General features: G+C 35.5%; 2 protein-coding genes across 2 annotated transcripts in view; both read left to right on the forward strand.

Moving 5' to 3' along the window:
• Window positions 1–17,344, forward strand: part of LOC127638858 (collagen alpha-1(VII) chain-like) — a 66,214-nt gene extending 48,870 nt beyond the window's left edge. Inside the window, 20 exon segments of the mRNA XM_052120592.1 lie at window positions 285–329; window positions 1,303–1,377; window positions 1,741–1,794; window positions 2,083–2,127; window positions 2,231–2,284; window positions 2,666–2,719; window positions 2,799–2,855; window positions 6,061–6,083; window positions 6,963–7,149; window positions 10,789–10,839; window positions 10,944–10,979; window positions 11,535–11,588; window positions 12,297–12,360; window positions 12,363–12,407; window positions 13,427–13,468; window positions 13,471–13,500; window positions 13,622–13,668; window positions 13,755–13,803; window positions 16,373–16,462; window positions 17,322–17,344. Coding sequence (XP_051976552.1) covers window positions 285–329; window positions 1,303–1,377; window positions 1,741–1,794; window positions 2,083–2,127; window positions 2,231–2,284; window positions 2,666–2,719; window positions 2,799–2,855; window positions 6,061–6,083; window positions 6,963–7,149; window positions 10,789–10,839; window positions 10,944–10,979; window positions 11,535–11,588; window positions 12,297–12,360; window positions 12,363–12,407; window positions 13,427–13,468; window positions 13,471–13,500; window positions 13,622–13,668; window positions 13,755–13,803; window positions 16,373–16,462; window positions 17,322–17,344 — 1,125 coding nt within the window.
• Window positions 17,345–21,518: 4,174 nt separating this feature from the next.
• On the forward strand, window positions 21,519–24,254 carry LOC127639255 (urocortin-3-like). The gene is made up of 2 exons (XM_052121171.1): window positions 21,519–21,781; window positions 22,404–24,254. The coding sequence occupies exon 2, from the start codon at window positions 22,413–22,415 to the stop codon at window positions 22,857–22,859; it is 447 nt and encodes a 148-aa protein (XP_051977131.1). The 5' UTR covers window positions 21,519–21,781; window positions 22,404–22,412; the 3' UTR covers window positions 22,860–24,254.
• Window positions 24,255–27,694: the final 3,440 nt, after the last annotated feature.

Consider the following 27,694-nt stretch of genomic DNA (forward strand, 5'->3'; position numbering starts at 1 on the left):
TTAAGCAGACTGGCGAGAGAATCATAATTTAATCAACTATTTGAACCTACTAGTTGCGTTTAAAAAAAAAAACCTAACCATGCATAAAGAAAACTGAACATGACAGCTGAGACATTAATCAATTCATGATGATTTGTACATTCTATAAATATACACCTAACTTGTTCAATTGATTTAAATGCCATTAAACTAACCTCCTAAATGTCTTTAAACATTTCTGATGAATGTTATTAAAAACCTTCTTATAAATTATGTTGCTTCTCAACTGCTAAACTCTCAACCAGGGCAAAGGAAATAAAGGACGTCAAAAACGGCAAAGGAAGCGTTTGGTAAATGTTTTAAACATCACACCTAACCTGACATTCATACATCATTCAACACCAAGAGAGCCTTACAATGATTAAATAATGCTGATTTGTTCTCATTATCATACTGTATTACATCAAGCTTCTCTTTTATAATTACTTAAGTATTCTGATGTGTGGGGGCCTGGGTAGCTCAGCGAGTATTGACGCTGACTACCACCCCTGGAGTCGCGAGTTCGAATCCAGGGTGTGCTGAGTGACTCCAGCCAGGTCTCCTAAGCAACCAAATTGGCCCAGTTGCTAGGAAGGGTAGAGTCACATTGGGTAACCTCCTCGTGGTCACTATAATGTGGTTCACTCTCTGTGGGGCGTGTGGTGAGTTGTGCGTGGATGCCGTGGAGAATAGCGTGAAGACTCCACACGCACTATGTCTCCGTGGTAATGCGCTCAACAAGCCACGTGATAAGATGCATGGATTGACGTTTTCAGGTGCGGAGGCAACTGAGATTCGTCCTCCGCCACCTGAATTGAGGCAAGTCAATATGCCACCACGAGGACTTAGAGCACATTGGGAATTGGGCATTCCCAATTGGGAAGCAAATCCATAAACCCTAAATAAATTATAAACATACATAAATTATTTTAAAATACATTTAAATCAAACTTTATATACATCTATGTTTCTGTGCCTCTAGTGGTCCTTTTTTTGCTCATCATATGCATAATTAATTTAACTAAACTTTTCCTAACTTCATTAATTACAGTCATTACTAATGCCATTCATGTGATAAACCCACTTAACTACTTCATCAGAATGCATGATTACAGTACTGTTGTTAATTTCTATTCTATTCTCACTGACAGTTGCGCAGACTGCGTGTTTGTTAACCACTTTTGAACATTATTGTCAAAACAAATGTTTTTGCATTTTGTATTTATGCTCTATCGTTTCCCATTTTTTAAATACAGAAATTTCTCTTATTACTGTAAATTACAGGAAGACCAAGACAACATAGAAGATGATGTTGAGGAAACATCATATAATGATGAAGAATACAGCTATGAATATGAGGTACTGATGGGGCCTTGATATGATCTAGAATCTAATTTAAGAGCCCTTAATGAAGACAGACAAATTCTCAAAATTCAAAAGATGCCACAAACATTTCATATTCTTCTGTGTACCTTGGTCATGTCACGTGTCTGCTCAGCATCAGTACAGTACACTAGACTTTGTTTATAATATATCTGAAGTACTCTCATATGCATAATTAGCTGACTGGGACCTGACATACCAACCCACGCTAAAATCCACCAGAGTTTGCCTCAAATCTCTCTCTATAGTTTACAACTATAATCACAAGAACTTTAAACTCTTCAGTTTCTCTTGAACTTTTTATAATAAATGTAAAATGCCTTGTTTGTGTCATGTCAGGACAAGCTGCCTACAGAAGAGCCCTTTCTGACTCGAGAGGAGAGCAGAGAGAAGGTGAGCATTAGCAAAACAGCTCTCGGTTATTCTCAGAGCGTTCTTAAATATCAGAAGGCCACAAGGAGTTTGACTGCTCATAATCACTTTACAATTCTACAACACAACAAAAAGCTGTACTTAGTCATAATCAAGATAAGTCAAGTCAATTCAAGTCATTAAGTCAAGTCAATTTCTAATAATTGGATGTGTGCAATTATAACACTGCTTCTGTTGTCACAGTGTTGTATAATAATACATTATATTTACAATGTTACAATTTTCTATTCAATTTTTTTTTGTCCTTAGCTAAAATACTCTTCAACAACAGCTTTATACATGCAAGAACATGAAGTAAGAGTATTTTCTGCTAAACCTGTTTCTGTTTTATAAACCATTAAATTGTATTGGATTCAGGCGTTCTGTGTTGTTAAAAAAAATTCCAAAATTCACACAGGGAGAGACAGAAATGTCCCCTTCTCCGACACAGTCTCCAGTAAAGGTTATACAGGTTGGAATATATTTCATTATTTATTTTTAATAGCCTTTCCACAGTCATGGAAAACCTAGAAATCCGGGAGATCAGTTGTTATTTCCAGGCCAGGAAAAGTAATGGAAATTCCTATAGTTAATATAATGATATTGTACTGTATATCTATAATAAAGATAATTTCATATAATACAAACCTGAATCCTTCATATAATAAACCCTGACAAAAAAAAATCCCCTGGATTGTTTATTATTTATTGCTAGGCAACCTTTAATAACCCTCTGATTCATAATTCATTTAGAGCATCAGCATTAGCTAGGTTGTTAAATGCACACCACAGAAGTCAGATCTATTTCTTAGAGTAACTAGCGATTACTTTTTTCAATCTAAATGTGTTTTAGACTACTTACACAACTACAGCGGGTCCCCTACTTTCATCGAGAGTCACAGAACAGGTACTGGTTCTACATGATATAATTTAGCAGGTTAATTATTCATATGATGCACATTAACTTCTTATTTGTATGTTTATAGAAGCAGACTGAAACCACACTATTGTCAGTACTAAATACCACACAAACTGAAGAGGAGGTAAGAACATGGAATTTGCCTGTTTGCTTTAAGTGTGACCATGCCATTTTGCATGTGGCTCTTGTATAAAGTATGAATTAACGTCAGCTTTGAGAATATTTCGTATCATGTTTGTTGGGCATTTTAGCTAATGGCATTGGATGTATTTGTTAATTGGGCCTCTGAGTGATTGAACAAGCATGCATTTTATACAGTCCCCATTTTTGATGTTTCTTGCATGACAAAATAATAAGAATCATTAGGGAATAAAAAACGTCCTATTTACTTGTTCATCAGTGAATTTCACCTGTAAAAACAATGAAAAGCTAATGAAATGTCAAAGCACTCAATAACAAGAGAAATGTCAAAAACAAAAGTAACATACTGGCATCTCAGCATGCACTGCACTTGATTTTCAGTAGGTGGTTTGTGCACATGGAATGCAGAATGAAACATTAAACATGCTTGATAGTCATAGATAAGCTACAGCTAATTTAAGTAATATATTCATTTTCTTAACACAGGAACTCCTCTAAACTCTGTGAAGAGAGAGATTCAAGTGTGTAGAAACTGTGAAGGGTAAAAGAGGGGGAGGATCTGACTGGCCAGCATTACTTTGGGAGAACCTCCTTTCCTGTCGCACAATGATGATGTCGTCATTCACCCATGCTGCCTCCATCACAACTATTGTTCAGTAATCTGCAGTGCCATCACAATCTATGAGGAGAGACCAGTCCAGTTTAAACATAAAAACTGTCCTTGTAAAGTTCTGTTTTATGCAAAATCGAAACCGTAAATCATATATGTAACTATATAAATATATATATATATATATATATATATATATATATATATATATATATATATTTATATATTTATATAGTTACATATATGTATATGCAGGGTTGGGAGGGTTGGGAGGGTTACTTTTGAATTGAATTCCACTACAGATTACAGAATACATGCTGTAAAATGTCATTTGTAACATATTCCTTTAGATTACTCAAGGTCAGTAACATATTCTAAATACTTTGGATTACTTCTTCAGCACTGGTAGATTTTTTCGCTTGTTTTGAATATAAAAACTCTGCCAGTACAGTTAGACAAAATACACATGTTAAAAATACATTCAGTGAAAAACCTAAATATCTTATGCAGTGTTTTTTCTAAAAAAAAGATAAATCAAACTGATCTTGTTTAAAGGATTTTTAGATATTTTACAGGAAAACAATAAAAAAAAAAAAATTCATCAAGAATACGATTTTTGCCCTAATATCAAGGTCTTACTAGAAAAAATTCATTCTTGATAATAAATATGATCCTATCTGGTAACATGTGCTTGTAAAATGGCTAGAAATAGCATTTTAGCTTAGCATAAAGCTGAAAATTTACACAAGGTTTATTTCTAAACTTACTTCAAACGTACTTCTCTGTCTGCTCGTATGAATCATGACACATCATAAGAAAGTGTTTCACCCCAGTTCAAGTGCACTTTGGATCGCATCATTTATATAAATACATTTTTCCATCTGAAAGGACTAAATATTAAATGAAACAAATGGCAATAAAATACAAAGTAATCTCTTCAGTTAACAAAATACTTTTTAAATGTAACCAGTGGAATAGTTACTTATATTTTGTATTTTAAATACGTAATCCCGTTACATGTATTCCATTACTCCCCAACCCTGTGCATGTATATATATATAATATATATATATATATATATATATATATATATATATATATATATATATATATATATATATATATATATATATATATAATGTATAACTCATAAAAGTGAAAACACTCCTGAATGTTTTCTTAGTTTATTATAAATTAAAGTCTCATTTTAAACAGTGCTAAGACTCACTTGCCCTGACAGCTCATAATATGTAGATTTCTTCATTAGTGCCTTATTTATTGATAAGACTGAAAAAGATTGTATTTTATCTGTTGTTAAACTTTTTCTATTTGCAAGAACATTATGTGCTACCTGTTTTCACTGGTGAAATTCAATGGCATTTTGTTTCATATGTAATCTGCTTGTGCATGTCTTGTCAGTAAATGTGTTCATCCTTCCTAAGCCAGTCTTAACCCGTTTCTGGGGGGGGTCATGTTAAAAAGACGCCACAGCATCTACAACATATGGTGCTCCTGCATAAGATGCTGAAAAACATCAAGATGTGTATCGCATGTTTACATAGAAAAATGATTTTAAAACAGTGCAGACTGACATAAAAATGCATTGAGTGTGAACAAACCCTAATGTTGGCTGTTGGATTTAACATAATGTCAATTTTACTCTGCTCCAACAAACACCAGCAGTGTTGATTCACTGATCCAACAAAACCTAACAACCTTTGGTATTTACTGTTAGGTGATGCTTGTTGGGGCATTGTGATCTTCCATTTAGAGGTTGGCAGAGTATTTCTGGTAAAATATCCTGAAAACATCAGTGTAATGGTTCTTAAAGATCCCATGCCATGAAAACTAAACATTTTAATTCCATGTCAATTAGCTGTGAGGTCAACTTTATGCTAGTGTATTCCTAAATGCTGACAAAATTCACTGCACACTGATATGCACATTTAAAATTTACAGTTTCTGTCTTACGGGAATAAAGACCAAAAATATTGATGTCTCATACTGCTCTCACTCATTTTGTCCAATCAAATGCTCTGTAGAACTAGATTGTCCTTCCCCTAATTCTGCCTACTTCTGGCTAGAAATAATAAGTAAAAAATCATGTTCATGACTATGACATAAACTAAAAGTTATTTATAATGTACACAATACATGTTTGTTTGTTTGGGTATAAACCAGGTAACTTGTTGCGCATTAATGGCCTGGCAGAGGCAAGATCTAAAGTGAAGAGGAGCGAGCACTTGCCTGATCACGTGGTCAAACATCTCATTCATCACAGTCCTCCTGCTGTTCTGAAAGAATAAAATATTCATGTAATTTAATTTGTTTGAAAACTTATAAATGAAGCAGAAATCACATCTGTCTTCTGCAGGCCTACATGCCTGAGACACCAGGAGGACAAAATAATTTCAAACATGGTGATGAAAAAAGAACTAGATTACCCTATTTAGCAATAAATATGGTACAAATAGCAGTAAAGTTTGAATAATCTCATATTGCAAATAAAATGACAATATAATGTGGAAAATTCTGTCAAAAAAGTCAAAATTATGCTATTTTATCTTGTTTGTTGCAGTCAACATCAGGTGCTAAATGTTTGTAAGAGTTGGATATGCAATACTGTGCAAACGTTTTAGGCACATAAGATGTTTCACAAAAGCATTTGCTTTAAGATGGTTATTTATATCTTCAGCTAAAGTGTACCAATAGGAAAAATACATTTTAGACTCCCAAATATTCCTTTTGCAAATATCATAGAACAGAAAAGAAGAACAGGGAGCTCTGCAACAGATGTCATGGCCCCCACAAATCCCCCCACTGAACATCGTGTCAGTCTGAGATTACATGAAGAGACAGAAGCAGTTGAGAGAGCCTAAATAGATAGAAGAACTGTGGTGAATTCTCCAAGATGCTTGGAACATCCTATCTGCCAAGAAAAACTGTGTCCAGGTGTACCTATGAAAGAATTGGCGCTGTTGTAAAGGCAAAGGTGGTCACGTTAAATATTGATTTAGCTTGTTTATGTTTACTGGACTTTGTATGATGTTAATTGATAAATGAAAACTATTTATGTCATTATTTTTGAAGACATCCTCACTATGCATAATTTTTCACAAGTACCTAAAACCTTTGCTCAGTACTGTACATTCGGTATAGTTCACCCAAAAATTACATTTCACTATTTACTCACTCTTATGTTTGTTCCAAACCTGTAAAACTTTCTTCTGTGGAACACAACAGGAGAACCCAGATACGAGCCTCTTTCATTATGGAAGAAAAAAAATAGCAGCATTAATATTCTTCAAAATATATCCTCTTGTGTTGTATTATATAAAGCAAGTCCTTTGTGTTTGGAACAACATTAAGATTTTGTTTCACATTTCACCTTTTTTTGTGGTGAACTATCACTTTAAGAATAGAAATAAACATGTATCATGATAGAAAACTTCACACTTTATATTTCTGTCATTCTTGTAGAAAAATAGAGCAAGAAAACAAAGACCATGAGCTTGTGGAAGACATGTACAGGGAAAGCGAGAGGGAGAGAGAGGCCGATGTCTATCATCAAAATGAGGATGAAAGGGAAGAGAAACAAGTGATTGAAGAGGAGAGGGGAACTGAGGGACACTGGGATATGGAGGAAGATACAGTGATCGAGACCAGAGTGATGAGACGAGGAGAAACGAAGCAAGAAAATAGGGGAAGACTTTGAGATGGAGAGAGAGAGAGAGAGAGAGAGAGAGAGAGAGAGAGAGAGACTGGAGATGGAGAAAGACATAATGGAGCTGGAATGAGAAAAAGAGGAAGGGATAGGGTGATGGAGCAAGAGGAAAAGGAGGAAATAGAGAGCCAGTTAAAGAGGAAAAGATTGGAATGGGAGAGCAAATGGGAGAGATAGACAGAGAAGAAGACATTGGGCCACATGTTTCACCCTGTGATTATTTGAAGGTAAGAATGTGCTATAAAATCTCCATTATACTGAATCTAATATATACAATGTTTGGGTCACAATGCCAAAGTGAAGCATCCATGCCCTACCCCAAATCATATAATGTATGTGTATAGAACGTGATAGATGTCACACTTTTTACTCCAGTGAATATTTCTTAGAGTGGGTTTATTTTTGAGAGTCAAACGCAAAACTTATGTCTTGGCTACCATAAAACCTATTGAACATGTTCATGTGTTTTATAATGTGTTAATTTGGCACATTGGAAACCTGCAATTAAAGGGATAGTTCACCCAAAAATGTAAATGCTCTCATAATTTACTCACCATCATGCCATCCCAGATGTGTATGACTTTCTTTCTTCTTCAGAACATAGGCAAGGCTTTTTAGAAGAATATTTCAGCTCTGTATGTTCATACAACATGTGAATGGTGATTATAACTTTACATTTCCAAAAAGAGAAACCGATAAAAATGTAAGTGCTTTATTTACTCTAAATCTCCACTTTCACTTTTACATCTAAAAGTCACATGTGGTGCCTGTTTAGGTTCACCTTCACATCTGAAAGTGAAAGGTAAAGTGTAGATTTAGTTACCCACACCTATCATATTGCTTCAGAAGACATGGATTTAAACACTGGAGATTTAAGGATTATTTTATTGTTTACTTTATGTGATTTTTGGAGCTTCAAAGGTCTGATCACCATTCACTTGCATTGTGAGGACCTACAGATCTGAGATATACTTCTAAAAATATTAATTTTGTTCTGCTGAAGAAAGTCATACACATATGGGATGGCATGAGGGTGAGTAAATGATGAGAGAATGATCATTTTTGGGTGAATTATCCCTTTAAACAGCTTTAATTGGCTTTTCAGCCAGATTTTAACTGAAAAGTAATTCTGAAACTCAATACAATTCATAACATAGCAATAAATTAAAAACTACTTTAATAAAAAATGTGTATAAAAATAAAAGTATAAAATAAATATAATAATGCAAATAAGAATAAAACAAATCAGATTTAACAACTTGCCCCCGCCTGAAAAATATCCTTGTCATCGTCTTAATCTTCAGCTTTTTTGATTACAATTTGCCTTCATTAGTCGACTTCTGTCTGAATGTATAATATTGTGTTTTTAATGGGTTTATTCGTTTACCAAACAGTTTTAGCAAAAATATGATGATATTGGAATTTTCGTTTGCAGAATAGGACTGACGATGTAATGTCAACACACCCTGAAAGACTGTAAAAATTATGGTTTAAACAACTTTACAACTCAAATTATACAAATCAAAGGAAAACTTTATGCAAGTGCTTTTATAAAATTATATGCTTCACATTTCTACATTTAAACCCTCTAAAAAAAAATGTTATTAAAGAAAAGGAGAGACGAGTCGAAATAATGGCTGGCTGGTGTGAAAGGAGAAAAGGTGAGGCTCTATTTGTAAGTCATCATGGTTTAAATTCCGAACAAGTTCACCATATTGAGTGGCTTAAAATTTTAATAGGCAAGCCAGTTTTGCCAGTGTCATTTCCTGTAGCTCAAAGACTTATAGACAGCTTTGATGGGGCTACTGTACTCAAAGGGCCTCTCTCCTCTTTGTATTGACAAGGTAGTGCCTTCAGTCGACTGCCTCCTCAACCCTTTCTCTGCTCAAGACAGTCTTTGCATGATTGAATCTGCTGCAAACAGCACTTTCTTCCCTTAGACATAAAGTAGTGACATCAACGTCACAATTTGCATCAGTTGTGATTGATATCAGATTTACTCTGCTTAACTGCATGTTGTGCTGCACATGACAGATTCAGCTAATGTAAACGGTAAACATTTGTTGTGTTGCAAAGGTACATTTCTTAACTGCTGAAATAATGGCATTTACAGAACACTGTTGAAAATGGTAATCTGACATTGTTAACTTAAACAGCTATTTATACAGCATTTGAGGCCTAATGTTGGTTACTACAAAAAGTAATTTCGACTTGTCTCTCCTTTTTAAAAATAAAATATAATAACGGAGGTTACAGTGAGGTACTCAAAATGGATGTGAATTTTTTACAATTTTTGGAGATTTCTAAGGCAGAAATGTGAAGCGTATAATTTTATAAAAGTACTTACATTAATGCTTCTGTTAAAACTCGTGTATTATTTGAGATGTAAAGTTGTTTAAATTGCAACATTCACATATATTGTTTATGTCTTGTGGCTATACTTTGTTTTTGTTTTTTTATAACATTCAAAAATTGGCCACGTTCACTTCCATTATAAGTGCCTCACTGTAAACCAGATTTTTGCTTTTTTTAAAGAAAAGGAGGGATGAGTCCAAATAAATTTTTGTGGTAATCAATATTATACCACAAATGTTGATTGAGCTTAACTTGTCTTGTATTGATCCTGGAATATTCCTTTAATTAGTTATGTGGTGTAACCAAATGTGTTTACATTAATAAACTAAAACATTTTTTTGACTTTTTTAAAACCTGTTAATTTAGATGTTACCACATGAAGCACTTTTTTACACTGAAATGTTTAACCTAAAAAACATGCTTCATGTGGTAACTTCTAAATAAAGTTTGATATAAATAAAGTTTGATTCAAGTAAAAAATATTACTTATTATCACTAAATCAACCTGATTTTAAGGCCTTTTATTTACTACCTAACAGCCCACCAGACACATCAGTTTTCACTCATTCAGTTCACTATTTAACTTTAAAAAACACACACACACAAAAATAGTAAAAAAAACAACACTTTTTAACTGACAGGGTGATAGAGGTGTCCCTGGTAACAGAGGAGAAAAGGTAAGGACACCATATATATATATAAACTGAATAACTGAATGGTGGTTATTAGATTCTGTCAGTTCATATATTGTTCTGTTTTCAGGTAGCCCTCTGTCCATGTGAGGTCCCCGGGGATACAAAGGGCTAAAAGGAGAGCCAGTGAGATCATTCTGGATTTTAAATTTTTAATTACACTATCATTTTTTCCACATAGGATATTAATTTCAAATGAACATGCAGAACAAACTCAAAACACTTCAAAAAACATGTCAGACATTGTAGATTTAGTTATTGTTTCCTATATATAAACAATACATCAATATACTATATGTGGATATACAGTATGACTATATTTGGTGGTACTGTATATGTTAGGGTGAGTGTGGGCCTTACAGGATTTGATGGAGATAAAGGAGAAAAATGTATTTTACATATCATCCTGAGTAAAACAAATATAAATAAAGTAAGAAAGATATTGTTCCTGTACAGATTAATCTCCATTAACTGAATTAAGACTCTTTCTGACACATTATGATTTCTATTATTTGTTTCTTTCATGTAATTGCAGGGGCTGAAGGGTGAAGGAGTCATGGGGCCTTTTGGTTCACAGGCCACAATTGTGACACATTTTTATATTTCTCTCTAAATTGCTGATGAAACTGCATTATTAGTATGAAATGTACTGCTAGAATTGAGCTGTATGTTTTTTTATCTTTACTTCAGGGAGATCCTGGAGAGCCAGCAGTCAACGGGATAAAGGTAGCCTAAGGTGCACTACTGAATTGCTATTTTACAATCCATAATTGAGCTGCTATTATAATTCTGGATTTTCTTCTGCTGATTGTCTGCATTTGTCACATGGTCGAAATGGAGAAAATGGATTGGATGGTGAGAAAGGCGATAAGGGAAACATGGGCCTGCAGGGTCGAATGGGGGATCAGGTGAGAATTTGAATCGTCTAAATTAAATATTAATTAAGAACAAATTCCTCTGAGCAAAAGAAAGCAGCTGAGAAGGAGAACACCATCTCTTAACCTTTCTTACTGATATATTATTTACTTGATTTGTTAATAATTGAAGTAGGCTTTCCTGTCAGGTTTATTTTAGATGTGTTTTAGGATTGTACACTTTATTCATGGAATTGGGGACTTTCTATGCTCAGGGTGAGACATGTGAGCCTGGTTTACCTGGAGATACAGGAAATAGGACTACTTGACCTAACGTTCTCTTTCTTCCTTTCACTTGCCTGTAATCATTACATTGCACCTTAGGTGTGTACAAACAGGTAACCTCTGACCTCTTGTTCTGCTGCAGGGCTTCATAGGTTTCCCTGGATGGATAGGAAGCCCTGGACTGGATGGAGAACAGGTATTTTTTTGAGTGTGTGTTTTTAAATATAAAAAGGAATTAAAATAAATAAATGAATGATGGAAATGTATTTTGACTATAAAACACCGGGTGACCCTGAAGATCCTGGTACACCTGGCATCCCAGGACTGAATGGTATCTTGGGACGAAAGGTGAGGCACTACAGAAATTGACAACTATTGGCGACTATTGCTATCATCCTTGTTATTCTGTGATATTATGGTGAGATGTATTTATTTGTTTTAATGATTAGGGAGAAAAAAGTGATTGTGGTCTGAATGGTCTTGATGGACTCTCTGGGCAGAAAGTAGAGAAGGTTTGTGCTGTCACTAGTTGTTTCAAAATTACAGCACCACTATTAGTGACACTGTAAAAGAACACCACCTTCATTTTTCAACAGTTCACTCAAAAACAACACCTCTGTCATCATTCATTCACCCCCATGTCCTTCCAAACCTATTTGACTTTCTTTTTTGCAAAAGGAAATATTTTGCAGATTCACTCTTTTCCATACAGTGAAAGCATATTGTGAACAGACGCTGTCAAGATCCAAAAAGTACAAAAAAGCACCATAAAAGGATGAAAAAAGTAATCCGTGTGAAAAAACCTCTGCAGATGTACAATTACTTTCCCCCCTGTATTCTATTACAGCCCATTTGCAAATTCATTCATGTTAGTTCTGTATTAATTTACTCCATTGTTCTGCAGGGGGCGACTGGTTTCCCTGGTTTCTCTGGTTTTAAGGGATCTCCTGGTACACCACGATCTAATGGGCTCAGGGTCGGCCTGGTCCAGTTGGACCAAAAGGAGAACTAGGACTGAAGGTACAACACACCTATACTTCTTAAGATTCCACATCAATTAAGAATAAAGTTCAATATAGCTGAATAAAATATTCCTATGTGTATGTCATTCATCAGAATTTACTGACAGATAGATGGATAAATAGTCAAGCCAGCGTAATTATGGCCATCTTTATATCTCTCTCAATCTCATGTGGAAGAACCGTGGAGGAGGACAGGGCCCTAATTAACCAAGACAAGTGAAAAGGATGAAGGAGAGATAGAGAGAAGGGGAGGAGCTATTTCTGCATTAATACAGAAGAATAATTGAGCTGCACTAAAGCTGCCTTTAGCCACAATTAGGCATCTCTTGATGATGATTGGAATGGAGATGGTTTTCTGACATGCACTCTTGGACCAACTCTATTTAGGTAATGTGAGCTGTGAATCAATGAAAACAATTGAACTAATTAACCGCACAGTTTTATGTGATTAATCATGATTCAATTATGGTATATGTTACATAACAACAACAATTAAAAAAAAATCATCATAAATGTATTTCCTTTTATACTTAGTTTCAAAGAACTTGCAAGTAATTGGTTAGTCATCATTTATTTTAATTATATGCTAATTATATTTTAATTAGACACATTTTTACATGTGTTAATCTTTGAAACAAGTGTATAGATAGATGGCATAAAATGAGTGGACATTGGGTTGTAATTACAATTTGGGCAAAATCTTCTGGTGATTTCCAATTGATTATTTTAATTATAGGAACAAATGGATAGATTCCATTAATGTCAAACTTTATTGGCAAGACTAACTTAAGTATACATTGCCAATGCATTATTAGGCACCATACATACAGATATAAAACATATTGCATGCTGAAGTTGAATTTGCTCAATATCAAAATTACCATTCATCCTCTACAACTATACCTCGCTGTAACTTGCTGAATGTCCATTTGCAATTGTTGTGTAGTCCCTCACAAGCTATATATATATATATATATATATATATATATATATATATATATATATATCACTTCCCTGGGAGAGAAGGGGAGGAGAGGCAGAGGAAAGGTCTGCCAATGGGGGCCCCTGGAATTCCTGGCCTCAGAGGCCTGGATGTAATGAGGCATCTACACACAGATAATTGTAGCGTCCACTCTATTAGGACAATTGTATCCATTCACAATCATGTTCAGTCTAAAGTTATAAATATCAGGTGTGCTCTATGTAGGGGAACATGGGAGCATTAGGCGAGAAAAAGGGGAGCCAGGACTCAGTGTATGTGTACAGTTCCTGTCTTTGATATAAGGATTTCTGGATCACAGATACTTATTTCTAAATTGTAAGATTTTCTCTTTGTTCAGGTCGAGGAAGTGAAGGATCTAGTGACAAAGAAGGTGGTTGAGAAGTGTGGTGAGTTTGAGTGTGTTTGTGTACATACATTTGTAGCAAGTCTTGCAAAGAGCAAATACTGAACTGCCAATTCAGTCAGATTAGACATTAGCAGTCCATTGAAGGGAAATTATGAAACACAATTTCCATTGACAGAATACAAGAGCTTCATTAACACATTTGTGTGTTCTTGTTTGTGTGTATTTGAGTGAGTTTGTGTCTCTCCGTATATGTGTTTGGAGGCCCCTGTTGCTGTGGCCTCAAGACCCCATGGGTTCCACCATCTGTTGTGTTCTTGTGGACTCTTTTACTGACAAAAAAAAAAAGAAAAAAATAATAACCCTGTGTAGAACTCTATGTTCAGAATTAATTATCATACATATTACCTGAAACCATATCAGAATCCATAAAAAAAACAGTGTCTGCATTTTCAGATTTTATTGAAAGAGTAAAATCTGAGAGGTAGCTCAAGGAACATATTTGGAATTGAAGTATCAGGTTGATGCTTCATGACTTTTCCTAATTTAACGAGAACTCAATACACGCAAAATTTAATCTTGAAAAAATGCATCAAAACCCTCAATGAAAAATGTTACATTACATTACGTGTTTATATAGAAAAAAAAACATGATTAATGGATAGTGATTTTCACATAACAATATTTTGTGATTGATGTACAGTATAGCAGTGTATTCCTGCCAGAGGTGTATTTTTGTATTTGTATTTTTTTTATTTTGCTATAGTGTGTTTTTACTGTGGTCAAACTGACCTCAAACAGAGGCTTTACTATAAGTCAAATTTCTAAAAATTCTGTGTCTACCTTGTCATTTTGTAAAAGTAGTTTAAAGGAATAGTTCACCCAAAAATGACAATGGCTGTGTCTCGTTTGGAAGGCTGCGTCCTACGGAGGTCGCATTTCTTTATATTATTTATTATTATATCTCCTCTAAAATGCACCTCATACATTCTCTTCTAAAGGGACTTTGTTCCCTTCTCACTCAAAGCGCTTGCGCTTGTTAAAGAGTGGCGTGTTGTCATAGCAACCATGTTCTATCGGGAAGACATGCGGGCTTGAGTGAAGTTTGAGATGCCATTTATTTGATAGATGTAAAACAGGTGGTGATGTCTCTCTCTTTGGCATAGGCCCCGTCCGGCAGTCCGAGGTAGTTGTACCCGGAACCGTCATGTCCTGCCAGAGATAGGAGGCAGGGGCGAGGAGCCTACCCCTCTGCGGGACAGTGCTCAACTTGTGGTGGTGGGGAGGTGGAGGTTGCAGTGTTAGCACACCGAAACAGCAATTTGCACCTGCTGGTCTTCCCGCTAGAACTACGCTCCACTTCCATTTACGTTCCATTTAAGTTTGTCTTACGAAGGCCGTCTCGTTTAAATTAGATTTGTTTAAAGGAGGACGCTAGGTATACTGCAGCCTTCAAAGGACTCGTCCCTACACGCAGCCTTCGAAACTAGACACAGTCAATCTCTCATCATATATGAAGCTTTAAAGTAATAGTTAACTCAAAAGTGAAAATTCTCTAATCATTTATTCACACTATGGCTCAGGTGGTAGAGCAGGTTGGCCACTAATTGCAGGGTTGGCTGTTCGATTCCCAGCCCACACGACTCCACATGCCGAAGTGTCCTAGGGCAAGATACTGAACCTTAAGTTTCTCCCAATGGCAGGCTAGTGCCTTGCATGGCAGCTCTGCAGTCATTGGTGTGTGTGTGTGTGTGTGTGTGTGTGTGTGTGTGTGTGTGTGTGTGTGTGTGTGTGTGTGTGTGTGTGTGTGTGTGTGTGTGTGAGCGTGTATTTATCACTTTGTGGGGACCAAATGTCCCCATAAGGATAGTAAAACCCGAAATTTTTGACCTTGTGGGGACATTTTGTCGGTCCCAATGAGGAAAACAGCTTATAAATCATACTAAATTATGTTTTTTGCAAATGTAAAAATGCAGAAAGTTTTCTGTGAGGGTTAGGTTTAGGGGTAGGGTTAGGTTTAGGGGATAGAATATAAAGTTTGTACAGTATAAAAACCATTATGTCTATGGAAAGTCCCCATAAAACATGGAAACACAACATGTGTGTGTGTGTGTGTGTGTGTGTGAGAGAATGTGTGAATGTGTTCATAGTGTAAAGCGCTTTGAAAACCGCTAAGGTTAAAAAAGCGCTATGTAAGTGAAGACCATTTACCATTTACCCACAGGCCATCCCAAAGTGTATGACTTTATTTCTTCAGTAGAACACAAATGAAGATTAACACATCTTGGATGGCATGATTCTTTGGGAATTTTCACTTCTGAGTTAACTTTAACTATCCCTTTAAAGCTTCATAAATATCTGTCAGCATGGGGTCTCCGGGACCCCAAACATAAAGAATGGGTTTACTTGAGGGTTAAATTAAACAAATGAATTGATGTTAGCCAAATGGTAATAAGCAGAAAGCATGGTAATACTCTTAACCAGGTTCTTAACCACAGGAAAGGGTTAGCTTCTAATGTTGAACACCAATGATCCAGACAATGGGAGCATCCTGAGAAATGAGAGAGAAATGGAAGAATCTGTCTCTCCTCTCATGTACACCCTCCCCAAAGTGTGGGCTAAAGAGATGAAGGACGAAACCACGACTGTTCATCCTGCTGTTTCAGAGTCTGAGCCAACATTAGCATATGGCAATGTTACAAGTAGGTATATTCCTGATTTGACCCAATGTTTCTCTCTAATGTGAGCCTTATATTTTGACTTTTGGGCCTGGAATGGTTTGTGTTCTAATTTTACATAATCAATATTATATTGAAATCAACATTGAACACTGACTAACAGAAAAAAATGAATGTTGCACCATTCCAAGAACATTAGTGCCAGAAGCTTATCCCATTGTAGAGATCTGGCATCATGGTAGATGAGTTCATTCATCCATGACCACTGTTCAGTTCTTCTATGGGCTGGAAAGCAGGAAATGTTTGTAGGAAATAGATACATAGTCAGACACAGAAGTTCTGTATGCTCTGGTGGACCAAATAAGATATCTTTGTGTAATTTTATGCCAATGCATCACACAGGGTAGATATCTCTTAGGGAAATCAGAATTGTATTTCATTGTTATTATCACATAGATGTTCCTCATGACAGCCGTATGTGAACTTTGTTGGTCCTGAAATACACTTTTGATGTGAAAGATATTAATAAAATTGCTTTTTTAGAAGAGCATTTATTAGCAACACTGGTTTACCTCCATTACATATGGACATCGCAGACTTGAATTAAGATCAATGTTCATAACCACTCAAAACCTGTATAATGTTTGGACCACACTGTACAAAGTGTGCCACATGGGGTATGATTTAGATTAATTTATATATAATATGACTAAATCAACTTGAATACACGGACCAAAATCATTTTTAAAAATCAGAAATAGTTTATTAAGATAACAACTGCATGTGATTATGGCTCTACAATGAGTCTGTAATGTGCTGTACTTCATGTTAAATGTAACAATCTGGATGTAATGTTGCTTATAAGCTTGTCTTTTCCACTCAGCGGCCAGCACAGAGAGAAACTGACACCGGAGAGAGAGGAGACGTGCACTCAAAATCTAGTCAGACGTGTGTGTGCAATAAAACAGGAGAACAACATCGTCCTCTACTGACTGCCACTCCAAGTGCTTCTAATGAGTTAATGAAGCTACAAAAATGGCTCACATTTGCTATTTAGTCTGATTTCATACACAAAGATGAAGCTTGGAAACAGAGGGCCCACGTCCATGAAAGTAGCCCTAAAAAAGTGTGCAGTTCTGCACTTGGCACCAAAGCATTAGATATTAGATATGACTAAGATTCTTCTGTCTCTTTTGTCACATCCTCAGTTTAATATGAGACAGTGAGGGAACAGAACAGACAGATAAGACTATAATTAATTCAGTGATCAAAGAGAAATTCAGATGTTCTGTCTTCAAGTGTGTGTATGCTTGCATGTGTACAAGTTGAAAAGACAGAGAGATCAAGATAAACATTGACTGATTCTAAAGTGGAACTATTGTTAGAGAAATTCTATATGGCATCTTTGAAGTGGTGTATGGATGCCATTAGCTCAGAGCTGTATTTAAAGTTGCTCAATCACTCACTAGTCAATTAGTTAAATGATGACAAAGCAGCTTGTGACTGATTATGTAACGCTGCTTATAGAGTATACTGTGCTGCTGATCTGTGCCTAGAACACATGTCTGAGGGCCACTGAACTGAGTATGTCCTGCTCTGGTACTAGTACGCAAGCTCAGGAGAATGCCGTCCCTTTGTAGTATGGTGGCTGTGGAGGAAATAGGAGCCGCTTTAGGTCCAAACAGGACTGTCAGAGTCATTGTATTCTAGGCAGGAGAGGTAAGAAGCCAATTAAAATGTAGATGTAAAAAGTGTGTCCAACATACAGTAAATGTCAGAGGCAATGTTCAGTGTCAAAGTGTCAACAGTTGGGTTCCAGAAGTAAAAATCCCATTTATTTTCTACATTGGCAAATTGTTTTTTACATAACTTATAAAAACTTAAAGGGATATCTACCCTGATCTCTGAGGTTGTTAATTGATGATATATTCCTCTGTCGAAGCCATCGGTCTGGCTGTGTCAGAGCGGCTGTGGCTCAGGTGTTAGAGCAGGTCGTCACTAATCGCAGGGTTGGTGGTTCAATTCCCTGCCCACACGACTCCACATGCCGAAGTGTCCTTGGGCAAGACACTGAACCCCAAGTTGCTCCCAATGGCAAGCTAGCACCTTGCATGGCAGCTCTGCTGTCATTGGTGTGTGAATGAGTGAATGGGTGAATGAGACACAGTGGAAAGTGCTTTGAATACCGCTAAGGTTAAAAAGGCACTATATAAGTGCAGACCATTGGTCAACATTTTTTCAACTTCATTGTTTCAAAATCATGTTTAATAGTGGAATTCCTGTTGAAGAACTACACTACACATGATACTGCAGAGAACATCCACCAATCAGAGAATCGCTGCCAATAAAGCTCATCAAAAGAGCTCTGCAGTGACCTTCCACTCCCATGATGCGCTGCAAAGGACACAATCAAGTAGGTCTCCCTACAATCTCAACCTACTGATATATTTGCAAATAGCTGAATATTTTAAAATATAATAAATATTGTTTCTAGACTTTATTATCAACAACTCAAAATCAGTAGTTTTATTTTTTGGCAATGCTTCATGGGATTGTAGATAATTTCCTCATTAAAGACGTTAAGAACACTCTTAGTGTCTCTTTGTCCAATTTTCAAATATTTTTGTACTTCAAATCAAATATTGTAATGCTGGTTGGTTTGGTTCATGACTTAGAACCCGTTTATAAAGGATTTTATTTGTAATACTTTACAATAAGATTCCATTTGTTAACATTAGTTAACATGAACTAACAATGAACAATACTTTTACAGCATTTATTAATCTTAGTTAATATTCATTTCAACATATACTAATACATTTTTTAAATCTAAAGTTGTATTAGTTAACATTAGTTAATACACTATGATCTAACAAAAACTAACATTGAACAATATATTTTTTCTTAACTAACATTAACAAAGATTAATAAATTCTGTAAAAGATGTATTGTTAATTGTTCATGATATATAATGCATTAACTAATGTTAACGAATGGAACCTTTTTACAAAGTGTTACCAATTTAATTTAGTTTAATTCCTATGGGAAAAAATTAATGGGAGAATACTTCCGGAATACCAGAACCAAGGCAGATGAAAAAGTGGGCAGGCACTGTTGTTCTCTGTGGTTCCAAAGTTGCTGTCAGAATTTAATTGAGAAGAAAACTTGCTAATTCTTAATGTTTGCTGACATTCATCTGACTAAAATGACTATTTTTGGAAAGGTTTTTCTTGTCATACTATTGGTTTTAATCGGAATTGTATATGGCAGAAACAATTGTTCACAAAATATTTCATCTACATCAGGTTGCGTTTCACTTCGATAGCACCACACATTTTTGCACTGTAATATTGACTTACCTAAATATTTCTTATAGATATGGCACAACTTCTGTTACAAATAATTGCCTATAGATGCCTCAAACAGACAATGCACTATTATGATAATGAACTATATGTGTTTATGACCTGATCTAAACTGGAAGTATTCCTGACCATATGGTTCACCATTTTGCACTAATGGTTCAGTTGAACCTGACTTTTATTTAAAACACGTGAGACAATAAAATAAAGAACTAAAAATAGATTTGAATGGCCTATAAATTGAATATGACCCCTATGGGTTAATGTGTGTAAAACACATGTGTTTACATGTTTACTTCGTGACCTTTGATTTTGGACTTTGCTCTCTGAGCTTGGCTCTGTGGTGTGTATAAATGCCACCATATTGCCTTTTCTTCAGCCATGTTTGTCGAGTCGTGTCTGGACAGTGTCTCCTCGGGGGTAGGCAGTGATGGTGTGTGTGTGGGTGGGTGGGTGTGGGTGTGTGGGCAGGTTTAAGTGGTTTACAAGGACTTTTTGGGGGCTAAAAACTGGTAATTACAAGGATATTATGCTAGAATTGTGGTTTATAAGGACATTTGTAGTGTCCCCCATAATTCAAATCACTGAAAAAACATAGTAAACAAAGCTTTAATGAAAATGTAAAAATGCAGAAAGTTTTTGTGAGGGTTATGGTTAGGGGATAGAATGTATAGTTCTGATAGCTGCACCAACGTGTGTGTGTGTGTGTGTGTGTGTGTGTGTGTGTGTGTGTGTGTGTGTGTGTGTGTGTGTGTGTGTGTGTGTGTGTGTGTGTGTGTGTGTTTACTCCTCTTTAGTCTCCCCAATACCACTGCTCATCTCTTTTTCCACTTTTAACAGTGTTACTCTCCTTTGACATTCACTCTGTTCTGTCTTATATAATCCTGAATCAAGCTGCTCCCTGTTTGCATCCCAATGTTTCTCGCTCTTTACATATGTCCCAGCTGTAGGGGGCTGTGTATCAGACCATGGTCAAATTTAGAACACATAGAGAAGACTAAGGCACCAGTCATAGGAAAGGACGCCCTTTACAGTGTGTCTTCGGGGATCCCTGAGTGAACTTCACGCTGTACACTATAGAGTACAGATGCCCTTTACACCTCCTTTAAAATGTAGGCTGTTATTATTAAGATTTAATGAGTTTCCTTTAACGTCATGTGGAATGAATGCATTATAATCCTGCCCAACGCACAATGTTAACAAAATTTAAAGGTGATCATTAATGAGGCTTCCAAACTTCAGAGCCCTTGATAGCAAACAAATCAATCATTAGGTAAGGAGGTGGGACGAAAACTCAGTAAATTCAAACTTATGAGCAGTGCATAGTGACATACTTCAGGGCAATTAACTTTCTGTTCTGGCTAAAAAGAGACAAGATTTTAAATGGTCTAAGGAATCAACATAAAAGACCCAGAAATTCTTGTCTCATAAATGGCTTTATGCACATGCAGAGTGAGTAATTATTGCTGAGCTATCCAAGGTGCTGAATGTCCTATTTGAAGATCTGTGATAGTTTTCCGTCGCAGTATGCCTGCCGATTGAAAAGCCTTATTACCATTATATCTCATTAGTCACGCCCAGCAAACATTAAACACAAAGTATTTTAATATGGTGACAGTAAACTCGCTTTGGGTGCACGAGCGCATTAATCACTGGCTCATTTTATCGGGAGGATCCCAGTATGGATGACATATGACGTTATTGCTGGCGTACGACTGCAGCGTAATTGGGCTTATACTAAATGGATCCACATCCAATAGGCATGCAGTCCAAGCGGATATTAACGCGCTCTTCATGAGCAGCCAGGGAGATATATCAAATTCACTAAATCTGTCTTATGATTCAATGCGACATTAAGTTGACGCTATTAAATTGTTGACTTGCTTGCCTTTTCAATAACATTTTAAATCCAGGATCCAAAAGTTCTGGTCGTCCTAAAAACGCATCACTTCTGAAAACTCTCCTCATCCAAACGGTGCTGGTAAGTTATTGAGTACCTTTGCAACCCTGCATATTTTGTTTATGGTATTTTAGAACTATAACTCCTCCGTGCAAATGTCAATTTATTTTACAAAGATTATTTCAAGAACATTTTTTAAATCAACTTATTTAACGCATGAAATGTTTCTCCACACGTCAACTTCAGGATGCATTGACACACTTGAATGTAATGCTTTTTCGTATTAAGTTATTTTTACGCACGAATATTTTTCTCCACGCGCCAACTTTAGGATGCAATGACACATTTGAATCAATGTAATATACATTGATATATATATATATATATATATATATATATATATATATATATATATATATATATATATATATATATATATATTTTTTTTTTTTTTTTTTTTTTTTTTCTTCATCAGACAATCACTACGCAGTACACAATAAATCTTTCTCCAAAAATCACTTCTAGGGTGTATTGGCACATCTGAATGAAATGCTATTAAGCATCAAGTAGTCATTACGCACCAAATGTTTCTCTAAAATCCAACTTGAGGACGCATTGACACATGTCAAGGGAATGTTTGCCTTCATGATGCTGTATTGTGTTAAATTAATCGTGTATATTTTCATGCGTCTCCATTCAACAGGGCAAAACAATGTGGCTCGCGCGAACCCTCCTCGCTCTGGCACTTCTTTGCGCACCGGTTTCAAGCCTCTGCTTATCAACGTACGACCCCGAATCTTACTTTCTCTGCAACAACCAGGTGTTCTCCGAGACGAACGGTAATGGACAACCGACAAACTCCCTGCAGGACAGTGTAAACCTGCTGTATAAGTCAGCTCACGCGCTTTCCTCTGAGGAGCCGCGCGAGAGGAGGACGGTGGTACCCGCGTCCAAATACAGATTATTGAGCCAGACGCAGCTCAGGAGTAAACTCTACCGCAACAGTGCCAATAGCGACAGACGCAATCAGGTCACTCTTTCCCTCGATGTTCCCACCAACATTATGAACATCCTCTTCAACATTGCCAAAGCCAAGAACCTGCGCGAGAAGGCGGATGACAACGCGCGCCTGCTGGCGCAGATTGGAAAGAGAAAATGAACTGTCATTGATGTCACTAACTTGACTTTAGCACATGTGTTTTGTGACCAAAGGAGGCATGTTATCTCTAATTTAATATTGTAATAAATGTGTTTTTCCCCGTTGCATAACAATACTGCAATTCCAATTTTCAGTAATAATAGCAATACTGAATGTATTGTTGGCTAACATGAAAATAAGTGTCTTCAACGAGTTTTCATTTATTATCCACGAAAGCGCACAGTCAAATAACGTAAGAAAACAAGCTTGTTCTTGCCAGATTGGTTAAAAGATGTGTCACTTTGAAAGTTCCCCCCTCTTATTTTCATGGATGGATTAATTTACTCTATTAAGAAGGATATTATTTTTTTTTAAATGGCTCATTACGGCAGTGAGACTCATGTCACATTTGAAGAAATTATTATTTTTTTGTCTATTTCAAAGCACAAACTTCAAAGGACATATGATTGGAGGATCCAATTGCGGATCAGAAGGACATGCGACATATTCCGCAGTTCTCTTTCATGACTCTCTCCCCATTCATTAACACATATTTATGGCCGAGTCTGTTATTCTCAGATGAAAGTTGACTTGATTATTACCGAAAATCACTCCTCTTCATTGATTAAGATACACGACTGGAGGGTTACATATGTCTGAGGACGAAAATTTGGGTTGATTAACGCTATTTTTGTACTGAAAATAATAATAATAATAATAATAATTTTTGTTTGATAAATAAAAGCAAATTAAAACAAAAGATACGAAGCATTTGATGTGATCACAGATAATTTCTTTGTATTACACACAAGATACACTGCACAGATTCTGCGATAGGCTATCTCTGTCAAAGTCATGTATGAAATATGGGATTAGTTTCACTATTGTAATGTTAAAATTCTCTTTTTCATATACAAAACTCAACAAAGTATTGGAATAGGACAAATATAAAACATTTCTAGACCTATTAAAAATCCAAATTCTATACAGTCCCTAATATTGTGTAGGTCCCCCTCGTGCCACCAACCCGCATCTCAGAACAGCATTCTGAGATTATATTCCTCTCACCACAATTGTACAGAGTGGTTATCTGAGTTACTGTAGACTTTGTCAGTTTGAACCAGTCTGGCCATTCTCTGTTGAACTCGCTCATCAACAAGGCATTTCCATCCGTAGAACTGCCTCTCACTGGATGTTTTTTGTTTCTGGCATCATTTTGAGAAAATTCTAGAGACTGTTGTGTGTGTAAATCCCAGGAGATCAGCAGTTACAGAAATTCTCAAACCAGCCCATCTGGTAGCAACAATCATCCATGTGATTATCTAATCAGCCAATCGTGTGGCTGCAGTGCATAAAATCATGCAGATATGGGTCAGGAGCTTCAGTTAATGTTCACATCAACCATCAGAATGTGGAAAAATGTAGGGGTGGAAAGAGTATTGAAAATAATACTCAAGCAAAAGTACTGTTACATCTTAAAAATTTTAGTATGAGTAGTGTAAAAGTACTTAAAAGTAAAAACTACTCAAGTAAGAGTAAAAGAGTAATTCATTTAAAAGTACTCATGAGTAGTGAGTATTGAGTACTGACTTATGAAAGCTATGCCCCTTTACAATAAAACTCTATGCTGCAATTTAAAAATGTAGCACACATCCTTTAATTTACATTCAATTTTATGGCTGTTTGCCAGGAAGAATAAAAAATATAGGTGTTTTTAGGTGTTTGTGATTGACAGCTTTTAAAATACATCACTTATCTATGATCCTGTAAACACTAAATTAATCTGATGGAAAAACATAAATAAAAGGGTGACATGATTACAGAAATGAAGATGAATAAGTTATTTTCAATATCACAATTACATTAAAATCAGTTTATGTGTAGGATATAAATTTCCCTTAATGCAGACAGAGAGAGTTACTGTTGCGAATAAAACATGTTCAAACAATTCAAGGAATTTTTTTTTATGAAAACCCACTAAAAAAGCAAGGTCACTTGGTGCGTTATGTCCCACACAATAACCCCCTCTATTGTGTGGGACATAACGCACCAAGTGACCTTGTTGAGCAGTTGTTTGTTACAGGGGCCACATCAGGCTTCAAAGGAATAATTCACACACAAATTTAAATTCGTTTATCATTTACTCTTGGATGTGTATGAATTTTGCTTCATCAGAACACAAATTAAGATTTTTAGAAAAATATCTCAGCTCTTTTTGTCCATACAATGCAAGTGAATGGGTGCCAAAATTTTGAAGCTCCAAAAATCACAAGTCAGCATAAAAGTAGTCTAATCCATGTGACTTCAGTGGTTAAACCCATATGTTCAGAAGAAATATGATAGGTTGGGTGAGAAACAGATCAATATTTAAGTACATTTTTACTGTTAATTCTCCTCCCTGCTCAGTCAAACTCCACTTTAACGTTCACATTCTTCTTTTGTTTTTGGTAATTAACAATCTTCATGCATATCGCCATCTACTGGGCAGGGTGAAGAATTTCTAGCAAAAAAATTAAATATTGGTCTGTTTCTCACCCACACCTGTCATATCACTTCTTAAAACATGGATTTAACCACTGGATTTATTTGGATTACTTTTATGCTGCATGTTTGTGCTTTTTGGAGCGTCAAAATGTTGGCATCCATTCACTTGTATTGTATGGATCTACGGAGCTGAAAAATTGTTCTAAAAATCTTAATTTGTGATCTTCTGAAGAAAGAAAGTCATAGACATCTGAGATGGCATGAGGGTGATTAAATGATGGAAGAATTTTCATATTTGAGTGAATTATTTCTTTAAGTAGCACACGTGAGGGCACATTGTCCTCCTTTTGAGATACAATGTTCAACATTCATTTAGTTCTTGTATCTTTTAAGCCCAGAAATAGTTCAATATAATTAAAAATTATTTTATCATCTCTACTTTCCTGGTAATTTATTATACAAATTAACACACTCTCTACATCACTGGTCAGTATTATTAAAAAACTAACAATATTATTAAAATATATCACTGTTTTATTCTATTACATTAATACTTTTAAAGCTACTAAAGTTATTCAGACAAAAGTAGTGAGTGTTTTTCTTGTTTCCTTGTTATTGTTGTTTGATTAATAGACTTTATATGACATTGCCTATTAGACAGTGCTCAATTCGATTACATGCACATGTCAAGTCCAACATTTTGATACAAATATGCTTTTTATCAGACCAAAGCGACTGCGTTTGCATGCCTCATGACATTTGCAGAATTATTAAGTATATTTGATCATGTAGGCGCATTAGCGCACAAACATTAGCCGCCTGTCAAACAAACAACACGCAGCAACATACCTCAGGAAATAAAAAGTCAATCTTTTATATTTCATCTAGAACAACCATCCAGTGGTTGTCTTGCTATCACAATCGATGTACTAAACACCCTTGTTCTAGATGTTGAACATAGGCTAAGTATAGAAAATTACTCTAATTAATTTATCATCCATATAGCGGACATCTCTCTTTTTTTCAGATAAATGTCAAGATTGTTTTATTGCCCAGCCCTATTGATAACATTGCCTTAATCTCTCACATCAACCCAATAATCTCAGAGATAGATAGCTCATTTACAGGCTACATTATAGACATACAGAATCTAGTGAGCAGAAATATTAAATTTACCTTGATGTGTTTCTTCAAGGCAGGATTAATGCTGATATCTGGCTTGAGCAAGTTAAACTCACACAACACAATCAATCAATTGGCCCTTTTCACTGCAAAAAGCCCTTTTAGGTGCGGCAGTGATGTTCAGGTGAACTGTGCTTGAACAGATGGCACAAAATCTGGAGCTGCTGTTCAAGTGTGTGATTTGATTTGATGCTAGTCACAAGACTCTCTCTAGCTAATCATGTTGATAGATAAAATTAAAATCAAGACAGGGAAGTAGCGAAAACAGATGGTGGGAAAATAGCGCATTAAAAGTAAAGTTACAGCAATTAAAATGTACTCAATTTAAAAGTATAACATTTTTAAACTACTTAAAAAGTAAAATTCTTGGGGAAAAGTAGTTAATTACAGTAACGTGATTATTTGTAATCCGTTACTTTACACCCCTGGAAAAATGTGATCTCAGTGATTTGGAGCGTGTCATGAATTTTGGTGCTAGATGGGCTGGTTTGAGTATTTCTGTATCTGCTGATCTCCTGAGATTTTCACCTGCAACAGTCTCTAGAGTGTATAGAGAGAATGGTGCGAAAAACATCCAGTGAGCGGCAGTTCTGTGGATGGAAATGCCTTGCTGATGAGAGAGGTCAACAGAGAATGGCCAGACTGGTTCGAACTGTCAAAATCTATGGTAACTCAGATAACTACTCTGTACAATTGTGGTGAGAACAATATAATCTCAGAATGCTATTCTGAGATGCAGGTTGGTGTTGTTTTGGTAGCACGAGGGAGACCTACATAATATTAGTCAGGTGGTTTTAATGTCATGGCTGACTGTGTGTATATATATATATATATATATACTGTTCACATTAAAATGATATATACAGTATCTCAGTGTCAGAAATGAACTTTCACATTAAGGGACAATTAAAAAATTTTCAGGGGCAGTTTTCTTTTTCTACCTTTTTTCCTTTTTTTTTTTTTTAACATTTTTGCAAAGAGCCAATTTGCATTTTTGCAAATGTTTTATATATATATATATATATATATATATATATATATATATATATATATATATATATATATATATATATATATATATATATATATATATATTCTGCTTCTTGTAAATGTTTGAAACTGTTTATATATATATATATATATATATATATATATATATATATATATATATATATATATATATATATATA

The sequence above is a fragment of the Xyrauchen texanus genome, chromosome 47, assembly GCF_025860055.1.
Source record: "Xyrauchen texanus isolate HMW12.3.18 chromosome 47, RBS_HiC_50CHRs, whole genome shotgun sequence".
Taxonomy (NCBI): Eukaryota; Metazoa; Chordata; class Actinopteri; order Cypriniformes; family Catostomidae; genus Xyrauchen; species Xyrauchen texanus.